The sequence below is a fragment of the Colobus angolensis genome, unplaced genomic scaffold (genome assembly GCF_000951035.1).
Source record: "Colobus angolensis palliatus isolate OR3802 unplaced genomic scaffold, Cang.pa_1.0 Scaffold72, whole genome shotgun sequence".
In the NCBI taxonomy this organism is placed as follows: Eukaryota; Metazoa; Chordata; class Mammalia; order Primates; family Cercopithecidae; genus Colobus; species Colobus angolensis.
The window spans coordinates 3,304,310-3,330,646 of record NW_012120932.1 but is presented as its reverse complement, the minus strand read 5'-3'; the positions used below and the strand labels follow the sequence as shown (position 1 = coordinate 3,330,646).

Here is a 26,337-nt window from a genome sequence, read left to right as displayed (position 1 = left end):
GAATCACAAGGGATACTGAATAGCCAAAACAATATTGAAAACAAAGGTGGAAGACTCATACCTCCTAATTTCAACAATTACCACATAAAAGCTATGGTAATTAAAGTCGTGGTACTGGGCATAAGGATAGGCATATTGACCAATGGGATAGAATTAAAAAACCAGAAACAAACCTATATATCTATGGTCACCTGTTTTAGACAAGGTGCTAAGACAGAAAGTATAATCTCTTCAATGCGATACTGAGATTACAAATACCCAGACGCAAAAGAATGAAGCCAGACTCCCACCTGACATCTTATACAAAAATCCACTCATGATGAGTTAAAGAACTAAATACATAAGAACTAAAACTGTAAAACTATCAGAGGAACACACAGGGGTGAATCTTCATGACCCTGGATTTGGTAATGTATTTATTCTTAGCCATGACACCAAAAGCACAAGCAGCAACAGAAAAAAATTGCTACACTTGATTTCATCAAAAACTACAACCTTGTACATGAAAGGGTACCATCAACAAAGTGAAAAGACAACCCACATAATGTGAAAAAATACTGCAAACCATGTATCTGATAATCATGTATCTGATAGAAATAATATCCAGAATACATGAAGAACTATGTTTATAATGCAACAACAGAATCGTAAAACAGAGAAAAGGACTCAAATAAATTTATCCAAAGACAATATACAAATGGCAAGCACACAGATGAAAAGATGCCCAACTTGGTTAGGCATTAAGAGAAATGCAAATCAAAACCACAATGAGGGGCCGGGTGCGGTGGCACACGCCTGTAATCCCAGCACTTTGGGAGGCCAAGGTGGGCAGATCACCTGGTCAGGAGTTTGAAACCAGCCCAGCTAACATGGTGAAACCCTGTCTCTACTAAAAATACAAAAATTAGCCAGGCATGGTGGTGAGTGCCTAATCCCAGCTACTCAAGAGGCTGAGGCAGGAGAATTGCTTGAACCCAGGAGGTGGAAGTGGCAATCACTCCAGCCTGGGTGACAGAGCAAGACTCCGTCTCAAAACACACACACACACAATGAGAGATCATTTCAAACCCACTAGATGGCTATAACCAACACAACAGAAAATAACAAGTGTTAGCAAGGATATAGAGATTGGAGCTTTCCTACCCTGCTGATGGAAATTGAAGTGTGCGACCGCTGCAGAGAACAGTTTGGTGGTTTTTCTAACAGTTAAACATAAAGTTACTACAGAACCCAGCAATCTAACTCCCAACTATATTCCTATGATGAATTCAAAACATATGTGTGCACAAAAACTTGTACACGAATGTTCACCACAGCATTTATTCATAACAGCCAAAAGGAGGGAGAAAGTTCAAATGTCCATCACCTGATAAATGAATTTTTAAAACGTGTATGTATATACAATGGAGTATTTATTCAGCCTTAAAAAGGAATAAAATTTGGACATGCTATAACACGAATGAACCTTGAAAACATGTGAAAGAAGCCAGACACAAAAGGTCATATATTGCATGACTCCATTCATATGAAATGTTCAAAACAGGCAAATTTCAAGAGACAAAGTAGATTAACGGTTGCCAGGGGAGGGGAAAGGGAGGATTGAGAGTGAATGCTAAAGGGCACAGGATTTCTTTTTGGGAAAAGTAAAGTTCAGGCATAACCTTGTGAATATATTTAAAACATAGAATTGTACACTTTAGAATGGTTGACATGGTAAATTTTTTCTAAATTTAAAACTAATTTTAAAAAATGGTTTGTCATGCTGGGATATTTGCTACAATGGGTAAAGTAACTGCAACTGTGGTAAGCAATGATAAAAAAGATGCCATGAGAGCATTTACTTCAAACGGTGGTAAAATATAAAGTTATCCTTTTTTTTTTTTTTTTTTTTGAGACGGAGTCTCGCTCTGTCGCCCAGGCTGGAGTGCAGTGGCCGGATCTCAGCTCACTGCAAGCTCCACCTCCCGGGTTCACGCCATTCTCCTACCTCAGCCTCCCGAGTAGCTGGGACTACAGGCGCCCGCCACCTCGCCCGGCTAGTTTTTTGTATTTTTTAGTAGAGACGGGGTTTCACCGTGTTAGCCAGGATGGTCTCGATCTCCTGACCTCGTGATCCGCCCGTCTCGGCCTCCCAAAGTGCTGGGATTACAGGCTTGAGCCACCGCGCCCGGCCATTAATCATCTGTAAGGATACAGTCCAGTGGCATTAGGTACACTTTCACACTGTTGTACAACCTACCATTACCATCTCAGAACTTTTCTTACCTTGCAAAATGAAACTTTGTACCCATTAAATAACAGCTTCCTACTTCCCCCTCCCCATGGTGAGCACTACTCTGCTTTCGGAATGTAACTACTCTAGGTATATCATTAAGTGGCACAATACAGTATTTGTCTTTTTGTGATTGTCTTGTTTCACTTAGCATAATGTGTTAAATGCTCATCCATTTTGCACCATGTGTCAGAATTTCCTTCCTTTTCCAGGCGGAATAATAGTTTGCTGTATGGATATACCTATTTAGTTTATCCATTCATCATCAGTCAATGGGCACTTAGGTTCTTTTTTCCATCTTTTGGCTGTTATGAATGCTCTGAACATGGATATACGCATTTCTGTTCTGTCCGTTTTTTAAAAATAAAAATACAGATGGTCTCCAACTTCATGACAGTATAAAAGTGATACACATTCAGTAGAAACCATACTTCCAATTTTTATTTTTTTCCCAGGCTAGCAATATGTGGTATGATACTCTCTCATGACACTAAGCAGTGGCAAGTGAGCTGCAGCTCTCAATCACTATGCAATCAAGAGGGTAAACAACCAATACTCTACCGTGCTGATAATGAAAATGCTGAAGCTTCTAAGCTGTATCAAATGCATTTGCAACATATGAAATTTTCAACTTACAATGGGCTTATCAGGATGGAACCCCATCGGTAAGTCAAGGAGCATCTGTAGTTATGATGTTTTTGAAGGTAGACTTTGAAGGAATTTTGTTAAAAATAAAATTTTTTTGAAAATACAAACCTTTTGCATCAGCTGAAAGATTACAACTCAGTTTAATTGAAACCCGCCCAACAGAGAACACAAAAGAACAATGATACTATTTGCTTTAAAAAAAAAAGACACAAAAGACATAAAAGTATCCACTGTAAATTTATTATGCATTAAGAAGCTTAACCTAAAAACCAATAGCATAGTAAAAAGATATGTTATGTCTGTTCATAGCAGAACAGGTTTCAAAATATATTTTCTTTTAAATGTATTCAGTCAGTACACAATCCTTTATAAAAGTTGTATATATTTTTTCTGTCAATACCTTCATTACATTTATAAATACAAGATTTACACAGCACCCCATCAAAAAAAAAAATTAAAACCCTTTACAAATATCTACATATATTTCATACCTATAAAACTTTCAAAGGAGTGCTCTGTTAAAGGTGGGCCCTAGTTAATGGTCCATTTACCGGTGCAGCAAAATACATATAAATCTGTAAAGTTTTCTTTGTCCATAAAACATCTCAAAAAACAGCAAGACACTTATCATGAAACTCAGCTTCATAAAACCTTATTTTAGAAAGGAACTTAATGTGCATATTCCCATGCGATTCAAAAGTCAAAGAGATTGAAATAAAGATGAATTAAAAACAAATGCATACTACAACAGAGCAGTTAAGGCAGGAGTGTAATGGATGAGAAGTAGGACATGGGAGACACAGGAAGAAGCAAATCATAATAATGCCTATGAGTCTGAACTTGGATATAAACTTCACTTGTATCCAGTTATTAACTCTCATCCTACTTAGGAATTTCCAAATTGTTACTAACTGTCTTAGAAGCAGCCTACAATTTCTGTGTTGCCACCAGAATGCTTGAGTTGTTTTTTTCTTCTGTAAAATCACCTCGGACCCAACCAGGACACCGGGTCCAGGAATCTGCGTTGTGAGTTTTACATGATTTAAGTTTGGAATAAAAATTTCTTTCATCTAGTAAAGGTAATTACTATTCAATATTATTTACGTCCAGAAGTGTATATATGCTGAGTTTCATTCTAGCCAAGAATAGGAAGTAGAATAAAAGGAGACTAGGTTTTTATTTGACCTTTGAACAAAGACAATAGATCCCTGATACTGAGTGACTCTTAACAGTGGCCACTCATCAACACCTATGGGCTGATTCAGAGAAACAGGAAGGTAGAAATTAAGAAGACATTCTTTACCTGAAATCTTGCCAGAGATGGCAGTCCCACTATAGTTCTGTACCTTTTGCTGAAAAGGGCATGGAAAGACTGCTGTCACTTAGTCTACAGTCATTACAGGAAAGCCATCCTTTCTACCAGAGAGATGACTTTTTCTATTTGAGTTTCACCTTGAGAGCTGCACATTATTTGCAGGGAAGTATTTCAAATCTTATCTTATTCTAATGTATACACAGGAAAAAAAATGTAAGAGAAAAAAAAAAAAAACAGGAGGAGGAAGAGCAGAACGATGGTGGTGGTATTTATCAAACTTGGCCCTGAAGGATGCCGCTAGCATCTCCCATCCAGCACCATGAAGTCACCAGGGGTGTGGCTCCCTCCATGGCTCTCAGAGATGGCGTATGCAGAATCCCACTTTCTGCCGAGTTTACAACTCAGTACACTGATTCCCAGGCTCCTCAAATGAAGAGAGCTCCCAGATGCTGCTATCTTGCAGCAGTGGTTCAATGTCCTCATCACTGCCCCGTTCTGGGGTGTTAGTCAGGCTGCCGTTGCTGTTACTGTGTTTTTGAACTCCACTGGCTTTACTGTATTCAGGAATGAATAAGGCAACCAGAAAAGACACAAGGACTATACATGCCCCAAATAAAAATGGCGGGCCTGGGATGACAGCTCCCTGATGGATGTGGAAAACAAATGCAGACCAAGAATACAGTTAGTCTTTTAACTCGAAATTATTCCTAGATTACCCAAAAAAAACACACCACCAAAAAGTTAATCATATTCTCATAAGCAAATGTTTCATTAATGTCAAGACAAACTCCACTAGAGCTTGGTGTTTGCAATATGAAAAAGGACAATAATTAACTGCTTTTTGTACCACTTCTAAATACCTTCAGCAAAACTGTAAGCTTTTAAGCAACAGCGGTTAACCCATAATCCCACCCTATGACTTCAGATCGTGCACCTTTGTACGTTAACATTAATTCCAGCTTTATATAGATATCCATACTAAATATGGCTTAGAGGGGACAAGGGAAGAAATTTCAAATAAATAGTACAAAAAGTACCTTAGCTCAATGTTTAGCTGGATTTTTAGGTCATTTCAAATTTTAACTGGCCTGGGCTTAGCCAGAGAATAGCACAGTGATTGTGTAGGTGAAAATAGAATCTGAACAAAGTTAAGACGTATCTTTTACATAAGATATTAATTAAATCACTAAAATGACCCCTCCCTGATCCTGAGAAGCAATGAACACAATACTTACTGCTGTCAAATAAAATATAGTAACATACAAGTAAGAATGCTCTCCAAATTTAAGGGCACAGGATTTTGCTATAATCATACATAACTGTTGTTACAAAACTAGACTTATGACCAAATTACCTGCAGGGGAACGTTGTTAGAATTCAATTTCGGGCCCAACTCAGTCAGTTCCACATGGAACATGTAGAATATGAAGCCATACAGTGCTGGCCCCAGGCCATTGCATAGTCCTCTTATTCCAGTTATGATCCCCTGGGCAACTCCTAAATCGGAACAAAGAAAAGAATGCCAGTCTTCTCAGAAAGGCATCACAAGATTTGGAGTTGAACAGTACTTTCTCACAACCAAGATATACTAATTTGGCAAGACTGAGGAGAAAGCATGCTAATGAAAGTAGATTAGGAAGACTTCATCCATTATAAAATAAAATCCAAAACTTTAATATCCTCCCATTTCAGGCCACCCACTTTTCTGTCAACTGAGATTTCCCTGCTCTGGTCATTTCTGGTGCTTTCACAACACAAACCTGCCCTTCACCTCTGGCAGCCCTGGTCTCAGGAATACAGACCAGTCCCTACTAGGCAGACTTCATCTTCACAGGTGTATTCCAGGCCTGTCTCCCTAGAGACATACACTGAAAAACCCAGAAGTGCCAAATGGTTTCTAACATAGCAAGTAAAAAGTTAGCTTGAACTGTATGAAATGAATGTTTCTGTAAATCAAAAATGGTAGTATATAATTCAGCCTAATATAATGTGTTCCAAAACTTTTATATGCTGACATTCAGAAACATGTATATTGACATGAATAAGTATAAAAACAGTCAAAAGAAAATCCATGCCCCAAATGACAGGATGGTGTCTGTCAGATGCCAAGGCAGTGACAGTCCTCCACGATGGGTCACATCTTCACTTCAGACACAGCACCTCCCTGAGGATGCAAGCCAAGTGAGTTACTGTAGTCAGGAGTGATGACATACAGAATGTGTGGTCTTCAAGGGACAATATTTAACAATGAATATGAGTAAGATACCTAACTTCTGATATAGAAAAAAAAAAAAGCAATGAATAAACTATCCTTTCCAATACAGTTTTTTACTAAAACTTTTTAAAGGGCTCTTAGGCAGTAAAATTTTTTCTCCCCCTAAAATTCTCTACTACTTCTTCTGGAATACAATGAGGTGAGCCATTAGGAGATAGAGAAGGAAAGGGATTAAATCTAGCCATGGGAACTGCTTGAAAGGAAAGCAGGCCAGGCACGGGGGCTCACGCCTGTAATCTCAGCACTTTGAGAGGCCAAGGCAGGCAAACTGAGCCCAGGAGTTTGAGACCAGCCTGGGCAACATGGTGAAACGCCATCTCTACTAAAAATACAAAAAATTAGCTGGGCATGGTAGTATGCATCTCTAGTCCCTGGTACTTGCGAGGCTGACTGGGAGATCACTTGAGCCCAGGAGGCGGAGGCTGCAGGGAGCCACGATCGCACCACTACACTCCAGCCTGGGTGACAGAGTGAGACCCTGTGGGAGGTGGGGGTAGAGGATGGGGGGTGGGGGTAGGAAGGGTGGAAAAAGAGGGAGGAAGGGAGGACAGGACAAGACAGGACAGGAAGGGAAGCAGAAGCACGGGAAGGATGAGATATGGATCTAGATGGTGGAACGCTATTTTCCACATAGCAGTCTTAATTCTCATTTAATTTCTCACTCAACGTCTAACTACCAACAACCACACAGACTTTTTCTTACCACTCTCAAATAACTATTTTCTAAATTACACTCATAGACCGTGAGTTATTCCAAATACATTTCAGTGAATAAAGTAATTAAGTAACTCGTGGTTAACTGGTTTTTCATTATTTAATAGACATCTGTTAAAATGTGATTATAGTCTGCTTAATTTTGACACTAAAGAAGAAAAGAGGTATCAAAACTGAAAAGGGAGTATTAATAGTTCTAATTGTTAGTAATCTGAACTGCTAAGTCTAGCTTTAAAAAATATAAGTGTAAGATTAAAGCAGAGAGGAAAATAGAATGTTTCTATCTGACAAAGAAAATAGGTATGATCCTTGAGAAGGGGCCACATGGCTGTCAGCTCCTGCTGTCGATGGGGAGAAAGAGCTTCTCCGGCTTCTAGCAGGAAGGTCTCCCATTGAAGGAGAAGAACAAGGGCGGGCAGTGACCTCACCTTGCTGATCTGACTCTGCATTCCGAGAGACGAGGGCACTGATTGCCGGAAATGTGATGCTGGACATGGCGGCCACGGTCCCTGCTGCCCACATCATCCTGCAATGACAGGATAAGCACAGTCAGGCAGCAGGCCAGCCTCAAAGATCTCACTATTCAGAATGCAATCAGTGGCAAAAGTACAAATGCCTTCTGTTTTCTCCTGTTACATTTTGTTTATTTTTTCCTCTTTAAAAACGCATTCTTTTTTAAACCTACAAGGTTACACATCACATTGTAGAAAACTAATGGCCTAGGATGGGGACAGAAGGGCCAGGAAACCTTTGTTTCTTGATTTTACTTCTTTTACAAACTTTTCGTCTCCCTGGTCTCCCTACTGCCATTGTTAGACATAACCTCAATGAAGTTCGCAAGGAGATTTTTCTTTCTATAAATATCACATTTTCCCCACTGACTTTTCATTTTTTCTTCGTACCGCTCAAAGGCTCACTTTCACACTGCCCTTGAGCTACACAGTTTGCTACCCCTCAACAGCATGGTGTGCCCCCAACTGGAAAAACAGACCCTGCCTTCCTCTTTAGACCTTTGTCCTTCTCTCAATAAAAGAGTTTTAACAGTATGAAGTATGAGTGAGTAAAGTGAGGCCCCGACTTTGGGATGGTCATTACTGAAAAAGAAAAATCTTACATGATGACAAAGTCTTTTTAACACTGCATGGATGTGACTAAATCACCTACTGAACCAAAGTTCACAGGAGCAAAATCAAAAAGAACAAGGAGAATCAAACAAGTTAATCTGGTAAAAAGTCACAGACGGCTACAGGCAGTGGCTCATGACTGTAATCCCAGCACTTTGGGAGGCCAAGGCAGGAGGATTGCTTGAGCCCAGGAGTTTAAGACTAGCATGAGCAACATGAGACTTTGTCTGTACACACACACACACAAAAATCAAAATATTAGCCAGGCATGGTGGTGCATGTACATACTCCCAGCTACTCAGGAGGCTGAGGTGGGAGGAACGCTTGAGCCTGGGAGCTCAAGGCTGCAGTAAGCTATGATTGTGCCACTGTACTCTGGCCTAGGCAACAGAACCAGACCCTCTCTCTCAAAAAAAAAGCAAGCGGATCAAATGAAATTCCAAAATTCCGAATGGGCACATGTACTTACTCCCCAAACTAAACACTGATAACTAAGGCAATTCTAGTTTCTCTAAATTATGTTGTCTGTTTATGTGTCCAAAGTAAGGACCAGCTCTACCGTCTAAAATGGAGATGGCATTTCTGCATTTGCCCACCAGGCACATGGAGAAACCTGCCACATTAACAAAACAAAACTCACAATTCCTTCTATTTTTTCTTATTCCACTGAGCTTATTTTGACCTTCCTTGCTGTTTATGCGAATCTAATATGGTAGTAATAACTGCGGCAGAATGCACATGGTTTTGGAAGAAATCTTTGTGTTCAAACTCAAATGATTTATTAAGGTTATGTTATTGCCCCAAGGTCACTCAGTTAATGATAGCTAATGATAGTCAATGATAGTGAAGCTTGCCATAATCAGTCATTTTTTTGTATCTTTTTGTTTTGCTTTTGACTATATTCAGTGTCTAAAAATTGGCGTATGTGGCCAGGTGAGGTGACTCACGCCTATAATCCCAGCACTTTGGGAGGCTGAGGCGGGCAGATCACAAGGTCAGGAGTTCGAGATCAGCCTGGCCAACATGGTGAAACCCCGTCTCTACTAAAAACACAAAAATTAGCTGGACGTGGTGGTACACGCCTGTAATCCTAGCTACTCAGGAGCCTAAGGCAGAAGAATTGCTTGAACCCGGGTGGCAGAGGTTGCAGTGAGCTGAGATCATGCCACTGCACTCCAGCCTGGGCAACAGAGTGAGACTCCGTCTCAGGGAAGGAAAAAAAAAAAAAAACTGGCATATGCTTTAAAAAGTAGACATAAAACTTTATTTGGGGGCTGGAGGGAAGAGAGAGAGACATTCAATTAAGGAACAATTCTGTGAAAGTCCAATGACATGAAGGCAGTCTTTATAAATAATCCTGTTATCTAGCTACACATTTCCCCAAATTAAAGCCTGATGGTTTCTGCAACGTTGAATACACCAAACCAGTAAAATAACCCTTGCTTCCTTCTCATCACACCCAACCACCCCAAGCTCCTCTAAGAGGCATCTGTCTGGCAGTTTATGAGAATCTAAGAGTGAGGCTTACCAGGCCTGTGATCCGAACCCGTACCAGGCTAACTGGAGCATCTGGAAGCCCAAGCCAAGGAGGACAGTATTCTTATTTCCTAATGATCTCATCAAGATGCTAAGAAAGGCCGTCTGCAAAGTAAAGGAGACAACTCTGAAAAACCACATCAACACACAGAATTAAAATACAAGCTCTGTGTGTGAAGACCCTTCCCTGACGACCAGGGACCTCTAAGGGCACACTGCCTGACCTGCGACTTCAGAGTCTGGACAGTACTGATGACTCTCTACAGGGGTGGAGTGCTGGGAGCTCCCAGCCTGACCTGGGGCTCAACGTTTTCAGCCCCCTCCCTAAGAAGCCTGTCTACCTGGTGCTCTGCTGGCACTTCCCGAAAGAATATCACAACTGTTCACCAGTTACCATGATTGAGAGGGACAGCCTCAGTCTCTTTGGAGAAATGCTAATCACTTAAATATCTGTGAATAGCAAAATATGAGAGCTTCTGCTGGAAGGTTACAAAGTTGGAATTGACGTAAGTTTGATTTTAACAAATATATACTCTGCTAAATATAACTAGAGTGAGACAGTCTGAAAAAGGATTGGATAAAAGATGATTGGGCTGGCCGGGTGTGGTGGCTCACGCCTGTAATCCCAGCACTTTGGAAGGCCGAGGCAGACAAATTACGAGGTCAGGAGTTCGAGACCAGCCTGGCCAGCACAGTGAAACCCTGTCTCTACTAAAAATACAAAAATTAGCCAGGCATGGTGGCGCATACCTGTAGTCCCAGCTACTTGGGAGGCTGAGGCAGTAGAATCACTTGAACCTGAGAGGTGGAGGTTGCAGTGAGCCGAAATCACACCACTGCACTCCAACTCCAACCTGGGTGACAGAGCGAGACTCCATCTCAAAAAAAAAAAAAGATGGCTGGGCTAACTAACTAGAGTTAATGTTTGATGTTGTAAAAAACCAAAATGATCAACTTGAAAGGTTAACATAATTTACATTTGCAACACATTTCAACAAAAACAAAAATGGTCTTTGCCTTGATGCATTCCCATAAGCCTTGTCAAATGGAGTATTTTCGTAAAGCGGTTTTGCAGCCTTCTCATTTCTCCCTGAGAGAGGGTTACCACAGAAGAATACTCTGCTTCCCTGGTAGCCATTTCAGGGAAATAACCCCTAGGCAGTACCACACAATACAGTGAATGTGCCTCAGCACAACAGTGAATTAATTTAAGGACACTATGCTTCACCTTTTCTGGTACTGTATTTACAATAGATGGGGAAATGGTTAATGCTCTTTACTCACTGAAAATTTTATATATGTATATATTTCCCCCCCCTCCCTCTTTTGAGACAGTCGTACTCTGTCACCCAGGCTAGAGTGCAGTGGCACGATCTCGGCTCCCTGCAACCTCCACTTCCCAGGTTCAGGTGATTCTCCTGCATCAGCCTCCTGAGTAGCTGGGATTACAAGAACATGCCACCACACCCAGGTGATTTTTGTATTTTTAGTACAGACAGCGTTTCACCATATTGGCCAGGCTGGTCTGGAACTCCTGACCTCAGGTGATCCACCTGCCTCGGCCTCCCAAAGTGCTGGGATTACAGGTGTGAGCCACCATGTCCGGCCCTCACTGAATATATTTTAATGCTCTGATTCATAGTTCTTCAGTCTTGGGAACAGTAGGAGTTGAAGCAGTTACCAATTTTCATTTCTGCTTTTCACTTCTACTTACATTTCAAGATTAAAATAACATTGAAACATTTTCTTAGTTGATTTTGCAATCCAGAGATAGATTATAATTATTTACTATTTTGGTTGGTGTAAAAGCAAAAAAAATAATTGACCCAGCAGAGGTTATGACAAATATTCTAAAAAGTAGGGAAAGTTGTATCAAAGTTCTCCTAAATCTTCTCCGAGAAAACACTAAATGGCAGATGACGCCGGTGCAAGGGGAGCGCCAGAGGCCCCCAGGCGCCTGGGATGGGGAAGCACTGTGGTGAGAAGGCTTAGGCAGTGGCATCGGGCCGGGGCCCCTGAGCTGAGGGAGGCAAGGTTGAAGACAAGGAGTGGATGCCAGTCACCAAGCTGGGCTGCCTGGTCAAGGATGTAATTTTTAAAATACTGTTTTAAATAAAAACATAAAAAATTTCCCCTAAATTACACCCTCAAAAAAGAAAATAACCTCAACACATTATATAAGAAGGAATAGTTCTGTGGACCACATTCACATCAGCTTTCTTGATCTGGTATTATACTATAGCTGTGCAAGACCTTACCATAGCAGGGGGTGAGGGACTGAGGTAGCAGTTCAGGGAATATCTCCCTGTATTTTTATATGTGGTTTCCTGTGAAACTATGGTTATCAGGATTTTTTTTAATTTTTGAAGTATAGATAAAATGATACTCACCTGAGCCACAATAGACAGAATTCCTACCATAGCTATGAATGCTGCAATTTTAACAGATCCAAAACCTATGACCTACGGAAACGGAATGAAAACACTTTAGTAATATAGATATTATAAAATAATAAGGAATATTATGTTCTATTACAATAAGTTGAGGAAAATTCATAAAACCAGTGGCAAATTAAGACAGTGCTGAAAGCTGAACCTGTATAACCACTAATTTATTATCTAAAACTGGTATCAGAAATCGTTATAAGCAGGCACAACTTGTGATATTTTCAGACATTTTCTATTATATGTCTACCTGTTGTTTTATATATCCTCCCCATCTCCAACCCACAAATTGATAAATATAATGATATCAAGTAATAAAAAATGAAAGAAAATGACTGACTTTTGATGCTACCAATACAGCACTGCTCATTAGCAAAGCCAGTGACTCTCAACTTTGCCTGCACATTAAAATCATGATGTGAGCAAAAGACAAGGGATAAGGAGAGCAAGGGAAGGAGAGCAGTGAGATGCTGGAAAACCAATGGAGACCAATTAAATCAGGCTCTCTGGGGGTATGACACAGGCACAGGTATGTTTTAAAAGCTCCCATGGTGATTCTAACAAGCAGCCAAAGTAACCAGGCAATGATTTCTAAGCCTCTGACCATAACAGTATCTCTGAAATGTCTACAACTTTTAAGTCTTAAATATCAAGTTTTTAAAAAGTTAGGTTATTTTGGGGCTGGGCGCGGTGGCTCATGCCTGTAATCCCAGCACTTTGGGAGGCCGAGGTGGGCGGATCATCAGGTCAGGAGTTCGAGACCAGCCTGACCAACATGGTGAAACCCCATCTCTACTAAAAATACAAAAAATTAGCCGGACGTGGTGGCGCGCGCCTGTAATCCCAGCTACTCAGGAGGCTGAGGCAGGAGAACAGTTTGAACCCGGGAGGGAGAGGCTGCAGTGAGCCAAGATTATGCCACTGTATTCCAGCCTGGGCAACAAAGCGAGACTCCGTCTCAAGAAAAAAAAAAGTTACATTATTTTGCCCTATATTAAAATTCAGGAAAAGGACCTTAAAAATTATGGTATTAAATTATATACATTATTCTCATTTCATAAATGAGTGTCTTGCTTCCAGGCACACAACTGGCTAATGACAAAGACCTAGGAAAACTATCAGAATGAAGAATTTAATATATTTCATTTTTAAATGTCACCAGAAAAAGAGGAATTTATCTTAGGAGGAAGCTTGCTCTGTCTGTCAAAGTAAACCATTAGGAAAAGGCCTGCCTTACAGTGAAATCAGTAAAAGAGCACAGGATGCAATGGTAAGGCAATTTAGGTCTGAGCAATCCCAGAGAGCTGAAGAACGGTCGGAAAGGGGAAGTTTTTGGTTTTCTTTTTTTTAATTGCCTTAAGTCAATTATCTGTTTTGGGGGACAAAATGGGGTATAAATTTTTTTAAAGTGTAAAAGACTCTAGAGAAGGAAGATTTTGATTAATGCTTTTGAGCCCCTCTGAAGTCCACAGCAGCAGTTGAGCCACGACCTACTGAAGATGCCTCAGCAAGCTGGCTTCAGTCAGATCTGGAACAAGGGCATGTCTGAAATAAGTTTTATCTGTTAAATTTAATATTATTAAAGATTTAAAACATTACAGTATATGAATGTTACAGCAGCTTTATGCACAACTGTCAAAACTTGGAAGCAAGTAAGGTGTCATTCAGTGGGTGAAAACTGGCAAATCCAAACAAACGCCAAAAACAAAATGAGTTATCAAGCCATGAAAGAACATTAAATGCATATTATTAATTGAAAGAAACCAATCTAAAAAGGCTACATACTGAATGAAAAAGGCAAAACTATGGAGACAATAAAGAGATCAGTGGTTGCCAGGGGTTGGTGCTGGAGGGAGAGATGAACAGGCATAGCACAAGGGATTTTTGCAGTGAAAATTCACTGTGTTGATACTGTAAGGCTGGATACATGTTATCATGTCATCACACATTTGTCCAAACCCATAGAATGTACAACACTAAGTATGAACCCTAATGTAAACTGTGGACTTTATGTTAAGATAATTTGTCAATATAGGTTCATCAGTTGTAAAAATTTCCCCACCCTGGTGGGAGATGTTGATAGTGGAGGAGGCTATGCATGTGTGGGGATAAGGGATATATGGGAAATCTCCATATTTTACTCTCAATTTTGCTGTGAACCTAAAACTGTTGTAGAAAAATAGTCTATTAAAAAAAAAAGAAAAAAACCGGCCGGGCATGGTGGCTCATGCCTGTAATCCTAGCACTTTGGGAGGCTGAGGCGGGTGGATCACTTGAGGTCAGGAGTTCGAGACCAGCCTGGCCAATATGGTGAAACCCTGTCTCTACTAAAAATACAAAAATTAGCTAGGCATGGTGGTGCGTGCCTGTAATCCCAGCTACTTGGGAGGCTGAGACAGGAGAATCGCTTGAACTCGGAAGGTGGAGGTTGCAGCGAGCCAAGATCGTGCCATTGGACTCCAGCCTGGGGGACAAGAGCAAAACTAAAAAAAAAAAAAAAAAATTATGTTTCTGCTAATTCTGATTCTCAAGAAAAAAAATTTTCCATAGTAATTATCTTACTATAAATCATTGCATTAAAGGTGCCCTGTTTTGTAATTATATGCCAGCACCTACATTTATAACTAGAAGCAAGTTCACATGTTTTTTCCTCTGCAGTGGCTTCCTCAAAATATCTTTAGACAAATCTCCATCTTTGATTTTCCTGGTATTGAAAGGCTACTAGCCACTCACTACTCACCTGCCTAAGATAGAGAAAAAAACTTGAATACTGTCCAGCTTCAGGAAGGTATGAAAGAAACACGGTGATGCAGATTAGTAAGACAGTAGAATCTTTTCCAACTTTCTTCAACGACTGAGAATAAGCAGAAAGAACACACTTAAAATGCCAATACCCATTTATGTTGCCAATGTTCTGGGACATTAGCTTCATTATTTTGATCTATTAAGATGAATAACAAAAGTCAAATGGTTAATAAAAGGAAGTTCTATCACCATCTTTCTGAGAAAGTTACAAGTCTTAATTTCAGAGGTATGTATTTCAAATCGTATAGCTAAAAACAAGGAGAAAAAAAACCCCCACAAACACACTTATTCATCTTTGTTAACACACTGTTTAAAATCCCTGAACAGATCCTGAACTTCCTATAAACAAAACCTGGAAATACATTCCTACAGAACCTTTTAAGAAAATCACTTCTCTCGATTCATAATGTAACTTCTTTAAAGTCATATTCAGCACAGAGGTTTCCATATATGTAAATTCACTCTATTCTTCAAAGTGTTCATGTTCAATTTATCTGTATATCTGGTAGACAGATAAGTATGCTCCAGCCATAGGATCAAACTGGTAAGAACTTGTTGAATGTTACAACCTTGTTGAAAAATCCTTCTTACATACATAGGATTGTTGAATAGAACCAAATGGTAAGTTAATACCAAAGGAATGGAAAGTGCTGCAGAGTTTCTAGGTCATCAGATCATAGCTTTTATGTAATTAATAGCAAAAGCAGCTAATGTTTGTTGAGACTACGCTAGTGAATTTACACACATTAACAGTAATCCTCACAATTGCCCTGAAAAGTAAGCCACAGTAGCTCTACTTCACAGAGGAGCTTTGATGTGTAACTTGATCACTACAAAAGAAGGTGGGAAGCCTAACTGGCTGGCTCCACTACTGGCTTCCTTCTCTAAATATTTCTTTTGGTGTCTGACATTGTGACAATAATAGAACAGGCAGGATCCCTAGGTCATGCCCTCGGTGTATTTTAGAAAAAGTAATTTTTAACTAATTAAATGATTTTTTCTGAAAGGTAAACTTGGAGGACAAAAAGTGAAAACCAAACCGCTGGTTCTTTTTTTTGTGTACAAATTTTTTTTTCCCCCAAGAACAATTTCAAACCAGGTAGGGTAGAGAGAAGGTGAGACATAAGATACTTTTTCCAGCTGTGTGACACATCACCTTCCCATGCCAAAAAAAAAGAAAGGGGTGGAGAAGGAGAGGAGAGGGAGGGAAGGAGGGAGGGAGGGAGAGAGGGAGAGATGGAGGGAGAGACATATTACAGAAAACAATACTCAATCTGTAACATATAAATTAAACATCTCTGGTCAAAATTAAAATAACTCATTCAAACCAAAGGCATTTATCCTTTTTGAGTTAAAATGAGTGAAAATGACCACTTCAAATGACCACTTTCACTTACTTTGTTTAAAAAGGATGAAAACAACCATGCAAAAAGAAACTTTCTTCCCAAATTCTCATCAAGAATTAACTAGACATTTTCTCTCTCTTCCCTTATGACATGCTTAAGTACCAATTCTATATGTTTCTTAATACAAAGACTAAATCCCTTACTTGCAATTAATTTTGTTTTTCTATTTTTACTAAAGAAATAATTCAACAACTGCTAGGATCCTTGAGGTTGCACATACATACTTTCATTTGCTTGGCTTAGAAAGACATTTAGGAAAGTAAATATTTCCATATTTTTATTTACCGCAAAAGGGTCCGCTTGTTTCCAAGAAATCTGAGCTCCCCAGGAAACCGGTCTCATTTTCTCAGGCAGAGATTCTGGAACAGCCACTAAGATGAAGCAGATGTCCAGAAGAGCCACCACTGTAGCCACCAGCACAACGAGGCTGTCTCCGTAACTGGCAGAAAGATATGCTCCAATGGCTGGGCTGCTGACAAGACTAGCCGCAAAGGTGGCTGAGACCTGTGGGAAAGCACACTCTCACCCAGGGTCCCACAGGTGAACACCTGTGGGGAAAGCATATCCTTACCCAGGTCCTGCCTGCTGCAGGTGCACACCTTCAGGAAAGCACACTCAACCAGGCTCCCACAGGTGCATACCTGCAGCCACGCTTCCCTGGCTTTAAGTAAGACAAAAGAAATGTGTTGCATATAAATTTTAAGAATGAAAGGGTGGGCGCGGTGGCTCAAGCCTGTAATCCCAGCACTTTGGGAGGCCGAGACGGGCGGATCACGAGGTCAGGAGATCGAGACCATCCTGGCTAACACAGTGAAACCCCGTCTCTACTAAAAATACAAAAAAATAGCCGGGCGAGGTGGCGGGCGCCTGTAGTCCCAGCTACTCGGGAGGCTGAGGCAGGAGAATGGCGTAAACCTGGGAGGCGGAGCTTGCAGTGAGCTGAGGTCCGGCCACTGCACTCCAGCCTGGGCGACAGAGCAAGACTCTGTCTCAAAAAAAAAAAAAAAAGAATGAAAAAGAATTAAAGGGATTTAAGAATGTATTCACAAATTATTAACTAACTGGAGATATCACAAATTATTAACTAACTGGAGATACCCTGCAGAGCTACAAGAGTAAAAAAGGATTATCTTATTAGAAATAAAAATTTTAAAACCTTCCCCACAAATAAAACATTAGCTCTTTGGTCTTCTTTAACTGGGGACCAGGGATGTGAGACGGTATGAAAAGAATTCCTGTAGGGCTGACGATAAAACCTACGAACTACTCAGGGACTGTGCTTGATTTAATCTTCTAAAAACTGCACCTTTTGAACATTTTATCACGTGGTGGTCATTTCATTAGCACTGCCGGGGGTCGGCGGGAACCATCTGCTATTCTTAGAAAAAAACTATTAACAACAAAGAATTTGTTGAGGTGGAAGTTGAAGCTTTTTGACTAGACAGCTGTCGATTTGTCTCTCTGTCACCACCTGACCCTGTCTAGTAGAGAGACCACAGAACCAGCTCAGAACCAGCTAAGCACACCCACAGCCTGAAGTCACAGTGAAGCCCTTCACACTGCATTTCTATAAGCATGTGGAATGCCCACTTTATTTAGAACACAATCTGAACGGTCAGATGCTTATTGGGCAAATTCCAAATTATAACCACACTAAATGTCAAATGCGTATCTCTAAGTTAGCTTTTTAAACTTCTAATGGATTTTATTAAAAATCACAAACATTCTGGCAATAAAAAAATTTTTTATCCATCATCTCCCAACTGAATTAAAAAACACTATATCTGAAATTAGTATTATACTAAAAGTACTATAAAAGCTAAAAATAAGTATTTTTCAAGGGGAAAAAAAGAATGTGGAAAATTCCAATTTGGGGAATAAGAATGCTTCATTCAATATTTACTGAGTATCTACCATGTACCAGACGAAGAAGACAAAGCTCTTGCCCTCAGTTTTTCCTGCTTTATTCAAGAATATCAGGGCGACCAAATAAGTGCATTATAAACTGCAACGACATGCAAAGTTATGGGAACATTCCTACACTCTTCTTAGGTGTTAAGGCAGCACTGCTGCAGCATCTTCAGGTGTTAAAGGGTTTATGGCCTCATGAAACTCTGCAAAATGTGTCTATCTTAAAGCCTAAAGTAGCCTACTTGCTTAGTTTTTTTTTTTAATCTAAACTCCTCTTTCATTTAACATTCAACACAACTCTGATGAATAAATCTAAAGAATGATTTCACCACAACAAACTCTTAGTGTTAACTCACTTATTAATTTGACTAATCATTGCTGTAGCCCTGAAAGAATTACTACTTTCTTGGTTTACTGAAGAAGTTTGAGTAAGGAAGTTGCACATACTTTTATATTGTTCTTTAATGGGTCTCAAAATGCTCCTTAGAACTTGATTGATACATTCTGTAATTAATTGGTAATAAATTCTCCTGTATCTGTAAGATAGGTAGACCGCAATCCAGGCAGCCTTCCATGCTGAGTCGCTTATGCTGGCTGGGAGCACACTTCAGCTGAGTGCTGTCTCAGTCTGGATGTGCACGCTCACTGATTTCTCTCAGTGCCCCTATGAGTAGACATTAATCCTAACTGCCATTATACAATGAGGAGCTAAGCTGGAGAGGGTAATGAAGTCACAGGCACTTCTGGTCAGAACTCTCTGAAATCTTTCCTGAAAGCACTACTGCTCAGTACAACAGCTGTGTGAATGGTTTCCCAGCTGAAAGGGAGGAACAAAAATCTAATAATACTGCAGAAAAATGAGTACCTCAACAGGTATTTCCCATGCTGTAGAAGAAAGCTGTCCCTCACCACTCTGTTGGCCAAGCCTTACGGGCACATGTTGAACATGAACAACCTGCCTTCTTTTTTCTTTTTTCTTGGCGGGGGTGGGGGGGGCAACTTTTGGAGTTTGGGGGGTTGGAATTTTTTTTTTTTTTTTTTTTTGAGGCGGGTCTGACTGTTGCCAGCCTGGAGGGCAGTGGCGCAATCTTGGCTCACTGCAACCTCCGCCTCCTGGGTTCATGCAATCCTCCTGCCTCAGCCTCTCAAGTAGCTGGGATTACAGGCACACACCACCACGCTCGGCTAATTTTTGTATTTTTAGTAGAAACGGGGTTTCATCATGTTGGCCAGGATGGTCTCAATTTCTTGACCTTGTGATCTGCCCCCGCCTCAGCCTCCCAATCTCCCTGAGATTACAGGCGTGAGCCACCGCACCCGGCCTATTTCTGTTTTAGGTGTTCCTGAGTGAGCTCCAAATCTTGCCTTATTTGAAGCTTTCCTATCAGCTTCTATCTCTGTCCTCCTCCATCATGACTCTGGAGAAGCCCCTTTTAAGGGCATGGCATGAGAGGGACATTCAGGAGTGGAGGGAAGAAGCAAGGAGAGAGAGGGAAGGTAGAAGAGTCAGAGGGAAGTGAGGTTGAAAGAGCAGTTTTCAAACTACTGATGTCTAAAGTCAACAAAGTAAAAACTGTTGTGTTCTGTGGAACGGTAGTAACTCATTTATATGCCCATCATTGATTCAGGAAGTTATTCATTCAGTCAGCAATGAATGAGAACTTACTCTACTCCAGGAAGCAGATTTAAAACACCCAGGAAAAGGAGATAAATAACCTAAGTTTCTGGCATTCAATCTCTCTCCAGCCTATTCCCCACAACCTAGCCAGATCATCTTTCTTCTTCCACTTTCTTATTCTGAATGTTTTCAAATACAGAGGAAGATGGGAGAAGGGTACAAAGCATACTTCCATGTCTCACAGGTTCAGGCTTGGAACACATACCCACCCATGCACATCCACATGCTATGCTATCTTTTCCCCGAACCATCTGAAAATAACTGGCAGAGTCCTGACACTGATGTAAAACACTTCAGCTATCTTCTAACAAGTCTTTCTTCTACATAACCATAATGTCATTACCATGCCTGAGAAAATTAAAAACACTGGTGTGAAATTATCAGAAAAAAGGTCTCCTATAACTTTTGTTATTCAGCAACTATGGATTTGATGAATGAGTGAACGTAGTCCTTTTCTACATACCATGTCCCAAATGTATGTCCAAAACACACAACCACCAATAGAGTTAACAATGGATTAACATTGCTGAGGTTCAGCACTTCTCCAATTAAAATTAGGTGCACAAAGACTCGTGCACCTTGACTGCTTAACACTCCTCAGGATCAGATAACAAGAAACGAATCAGAATAATTTTTTTAAAAATTCAAATGTTCAATTGTAATCCCCATTGTTGAAGATGGGGCCTGGTAGGAGGTGACTGGATCATGGGAGCAGTTTCTCATGAATGGTTTAGCACCACCTTCCTTGGTTGTAATAGTGAGTGAATTCTTTGAGATCTGGTCGTTTAAAAGTGTGTAGCACCTCCCTCTTCGCTCTCTCTTCCTCCTGCTCCAGTCATGTGAAGATGCCTGCTCCGGCTCTGCCTTCCATCATGAGTAAAAGCTTCCTGAGGCCTCCCCAGAAGCAGAAGCCTCTATGCTTCCTTTATAGCCTGCAGAACTGTGAGACGATTAAACCTCTTTTCTTTATAAATTACCCAGTCTCAGATATTTCTTTATAGCAGTGCAGGAAAGGGCTAATAAACTCCCTTTCCAGTAAATTTCTAATACAATGTTAATTACTATTCTGGTTAAGAAAAGATATAGTCTATTATCTTACCCATCCATAAGCTGTACTTCGCTCGTGCTCCTGGGTGACATCAGCTACGTAGGCAAATATAACAGAGAACGTGACCGAGAAGACTCCAGACACAGAAATCATTGCAAAATACCACCTATAAAAAGATTATTTTAATGACCCAAGAGAAAGGGAGTATATGTACACCTTTATTACCTGAGCCAAAGACATCATGTAAAGATTACACATAAAGAAATAAGTATACTTGTATATGTATGTATACTTAAATATACCAAAAAAAATTTAAGACAGGAAGAAGTAGAAACATACTAATTTCATCATTGTTCAAAGGGGGTCAGTAAATGCCCCCTAAAAAAAACAAAAGAAGAGGAAAAACGGAAAGAATAAGGGGATTAGGTAAAAGTTATATTTTTAAAGGTAGCCGACAGAAAAAAAACCTTCTCAAATATGCTAGCTATAAGTAAGAAAAAGACATACAACAAATGATTTGAAGATCTACATAAAAGCAGAAATCATAATGAAAAATATTATATTAGTGTAATTAAGACCAAAAATTTCTATCATGTGATAGATGCTTTTTTAAAATTAACAAAGAAAAATCTTATAGAACAAAAAGTGGGGTTTACTTCAGGATAGACAAATATTTAATATTTAAAAATCTATAATATAATTATTCATTTTAGTAGCTCTAAAGAGAAAAGGGGATCACGGATCACGAGGTCACGAGATCGAGACCATCCTGGCTAACACGGTGAAACCCTGTCTCTACTAAAAATACAAAAAATTAGCCAGGAGTGGTGGCGGGCGCCTGTAGTCCCAGCTACTCAGGAGGCTGAGGCAGGAGAATGGCGTGAACCCAGGAGGCAGAGCTTGCCAGTGAGCCGAGATTGCACCACTGCACTCCAGCCTGGGCAACAGAGCGAGATTCCATCTCAAAAAAAAAAAAAAAAAACAAAAACAAAAAACCACACACACACACACAAGAGAAAAGGCAAATAATATCCATTAATGTTACAAAGTCATCAAAATCTGACATGTACTCTTAATGTTTTTTAAAAATCCGTGGATACAATAGGAATATTTTTCAGTCCAAAAACTAGCTTAACACCTAATGATGAAATACTACAATACTCCCTTTTTATATATATATAAAGAAAATAAGCCCAAAATCATCACTTTGATTTACTGATATTCATTAGTGAAAGCAATTAGCAAAAGCAGTGAGCAGTATGAAAACTGGAAGGAAAGAGATAAAATTACAGATGATATTAACATACCTAGAAAACCAAGCAATTAGAAGAGCTCATGTTGCAGCAGAACAAAAAGGGTAAAATTTATAGGAACAAAATTTAACAAGAAATGTCCAAGATCTAAAGAAAATATTTTAAGCTAAAAGAAGGACATTAAAAACTCCCAACTCATTGGAAAAGCATGACATCTTGGACATAAAGACTCAATACCAAAAACTTCATCAACTCATAGAAAATAAAATGATTATGGGTACCCAATAAATTTAGAATGTGATAGATGTTAGCATAAAATTCCTACCAATCAAATGAAAATATTTTCACACGAGCCCCCCCCCAAAAAATATATTAATAGGATTAAAAACCAAAACAAAACTACCATATGTGTGTTCTTCACATAAGAAAGAGCATCTCTGCAATAGGAATACACACCAAAATACCATCTTCTGTTATCCAAAAAAAAATAACTAAGTTACAGCTCACATGCAAATTCCGACCCACCTTTGGTAACTAAATGGGCTTTGGTCACATGCTAAATACTCTCCTGATTTATACAAAGGGAAAAAGGGCTGGGCACAGTGGCTCATGCCTGTAATCCCAGCACTTTGGAAGGCCGAGGCAGGTAACCAGGAGTTAGGAGTTCAAGGGAAGTCTCACCAATATAGTGAGACCCCGTCCCTACTAAAAATGCAAAAATTAGCCATCTGTAGTCCCAGCTACTCAGGAGGCTGAAGCAGAAGAATTGCTTGAACCTGGGAGGCAGAGGTTGCAGTGAGCCGAGATCATGCCACTGCACTCCAGCCTGGTCCACAAGGGAAGAAGACACTCCATCTCAAAAAAAAGAAGGAAAAAAAATGAACTCAAATTCACGTTATGATTTAAAATAGGCTATCAGCATTACGACAGTATATTTTAAAGTGACTCCCGCCTGTTATGATATAAACTATGTTTGTGTCAGTGCCCCATAGCGATGAGCTGACAAATATATTTACAAAGTCAACTAAAAGCCACAGTGATGAAGACAGGGGATTGTTAGCCCACTGCCAGGGTTAAACTCCCATACCTGACATCATAGCAACATCAGCTGCCTGAAGAGGCATCTTTTATTTCTATTTCTTCACCTAAATAACTTATCTCAGACTTAATTCTAGAATGTCTTCACTTCCCCATTTATAAAATGGATATAATGACAACTATCCAAACTGGCTTTCAGTATTACCAGAGAAATCAAATGAAAACACAAGTACAACTGCTTTGTAATAGTTAGGAAGTGCTCTGCAAATATAAGTATAATTTACATGTGACTCAAAACAGGCAGTCAGGAGGTGAAGGGCCAAGTCACTCACCATGGGCTGATCCTCATCAGCGGGATTGGGAAGCAGGTGAAGAATACAGTGCCGAGAAGAAAGGGCTTCCTCCCCCACACATCAGACAGGGCACCTATGAGTGGGGCACTCAAAAAAGAGAGCAGACCCTGGAGAAGAAACAGAAGAAAAGGTTAGTTTTGTAATTTGATCCCTCAACTACCTGTAATTCATATTTTCTAAATGCATTAGCTCTAATTCATTGTACTGGCCCCAAAACAGAATAATAATTTGAAACATTAAATACAAACTAATATTTAAAAAATAAAATTAGGCCTGGCATGGTGGCTCACGCCTGTAATCCCAGCACTTTGGAAGGCCGAGGCAAGTGGATCACTTGAGGTCAGGAGTTCAAGATCAGTCTGGCCAACATGGTGAAACTCCGTCTCTACTAAAAATACAAAATTACAAAAAATTAGCTGGTCTTGGTGGCAGGCGCCTGTAATCCCAGCAACTCAGGAGGCTGAGGCAGGAGAATCACTTGAACCCAGGAGGCAGAGATTACAGTGAGCCGAGATCACACCTTTGCACTCTAGGCTGGGCAACAAGAGCAAAACTCTTGTCTAATTAAAATAAAATATAAAATAAAATAAAATTCTAACCAAAAATGTAAATGTTCTATCAGAAAGGGAAGGAAGAAGTAAAAAACCTTGTTTTCCAGAAGGAATCAGAAAAGAGAGATGACATGGTATATATAGATAAGATATATATATACCCACATTTGGCCCTTAAGATGAGCACACACCAAGCATATGGGAAGAAGCTAGAAATTTAAATCACTTTAATAAATATATATGGCATATCAATTCTGCACAAAACTCTGCATTAACTGGTACAATGACACCCAAATGAATGTACACCACATACTATCCCCAGGGCCTCACAGGGATAAAGAAGAGGAGTGTACATATGTTTAATGCTCAAAAGAAAACGAGATTCTTTGTCAACTTTGTCAATCAAAGTAAAGTTCTCTCTGCCTGATGAGTTTAGGAAGAAGGAGATAATCCAACTTGAACAACAACTACAGTTGAAACTAAGGGGAAGAGTGTGAGACACAGGTAACACCACACAGAAGCAAAGGAAGTCAAGGAACTCACATTCACTGCTTGCCCACTATTTGCCAGTCACTCTGTTGGCTGGCCACCTTCATTTCAATGCTACAGAGAAGCAGCAGAGTGGGGAGAGCAGGGATGGACAAGAGTAGAAAAATGCTGATGAATAATGAAATCGGTGATGAGTACACAGGTATTCATTACACGATTCTTTTGTGTATCTGAATTTCCATGATACATTTTAAACATTCCTCAGCACATCACATAAATAGGACACTCCAAAACCTGGCTCCTGACACACATCCTGTGCTGTGGCTGCATGCAGTACTTCCAGTTTTCTGGACATACAATGTTCCTGTGTGCCAACGGGGCTTTGCACGGGCCTTTGCATGCGTGTCCATCCCACACTTGGAGCCTGGAAACTGCTCGTGATTCTTTCCAACCCTGGGAGAGAAGCACCTCCTCTCCTCTATCTAGTCTCTTCGTTCTTCTATTATGATTTCAATACTCCATTAAATCACTTGTTATTTGTCTATCTTCTCTACCGGATTCAAAATTGAGATTAAGGTCAGAAGGATGAGGTTTCTTCTTATCTTTGTACCCAGGGTGCCTATCACAGGGCCTGGTAAACACTGGTTTTCAAATACATTTGGTGAATTGAATGGAACTTTTCGGAGAAAATCAACTCACAGAAGTCTCCAAGTTCACATAGCTCAAAAGAAAAAGGAACAGATTCCAATACCCTATCAGCCACCAACTGATTAACCCAGGACAGCAGACAAACTGATAAGCGGAAGGATTCAAAGTGAAGCAGCTTCTTTGGGGAAATACCCAAGGTTCATCATCTTGCACCAAGAAGAATAAGGACATGGGCACACATGGGTGGGTGAAAGAGGGGAAAGTTTAATAGGCAAATGAAAGAAGAGAGTTTCCTCGTACAAAAGAAGGATTATTAATACTTTATATAAAAGCAGCTGTGGGTAAGTTGAGCTTCAGGCACAGCTAGATGGACATAGGGAAGGAGTTGTTCACGTGGTGTCATCTGGGTTCTCGCACCAATTCTTAGTAAGGTGTCTCAACACAGTCAGCAAGACAGTTTTTGCAATCCTAGGCTTACTACAAGTGAAGTAACCCCAGTAGACTGAGAAAACCTCAATAGCTCTAGCAGGAAATTCCTCTGGAGAAATATCACTGATCTAGTTTGGATCATTTGCCCATTGTCCATGTATCTAGTTTAAATCACTACACAGCCAACCCTCTGTATATGCAGACTCCATATCTGTAGATTCATCCAATCATGGATGAAAAATATTTGGAAGAAAACAATTAAGAGTAAGAATACAACAATAAAAAATACAAATTAAAAAAATACAGTGTAGGCTGGGCGCGGTGGCTCAAGCCTGTAATCCCAGCACTTTGGGAGGCCGAGACGGGCGGATCACGAGGTCAGGAGATCGAGACCATCCTG

The 26,337-nt window shown here is 40.1% G+C and overlaps 1 protein-coding gene across 1 annotated transcript in view; it reads right to left on the bottom strand.

Moving 5' to 3' along the window:
• Positions 1-3,138: 3,138 nt before the first annotated feature.
• The window catches only part of HIATL1 (hippocampus abundant transcript-like 1), a 41,351-nt gene continuing 18,152 nt past the window's right edge, over positions 3,139-26,337 (bottom strand). The window contains exons 3-11 of the mRNA XM_011927483.1: positions 23,800-23,927; positions 21,228-21,342; positions 16,825-17,043; positions 15,069-15,182; positions 12,275-12,346; positions 9,877-9,989; positions 7,653-7,750; positions 5,591-5,732; positions 3,139-4,891 (exon numbers count right to left, since the gene is read on the bottom strand). Coding sequence (XP_011782873.1) covers positions 4,630-4,891; positions 5,591-5,732; positions 7,653-7,750; positions 9,877-9,989; positions 12,275-12,346; positions 15,069-15,182; positions 16,825-17,043; positions 21,228-21,342; positions 23,800-23,927 — 1,263 coding nt within the window. The 3' untranslated portion in view covers positions 3,139-4,629. The remainder of the gene's footprint in view (positions 4,892-5,590; positions 5,733-7,652; positions 7,751-9,876; positions 9,990-12,274; positions 12,347-15,068; positions 15,183-16,824; positions 17,044-21,227; positions 21,343-23,799; positions 23,928-26,337) is intronic.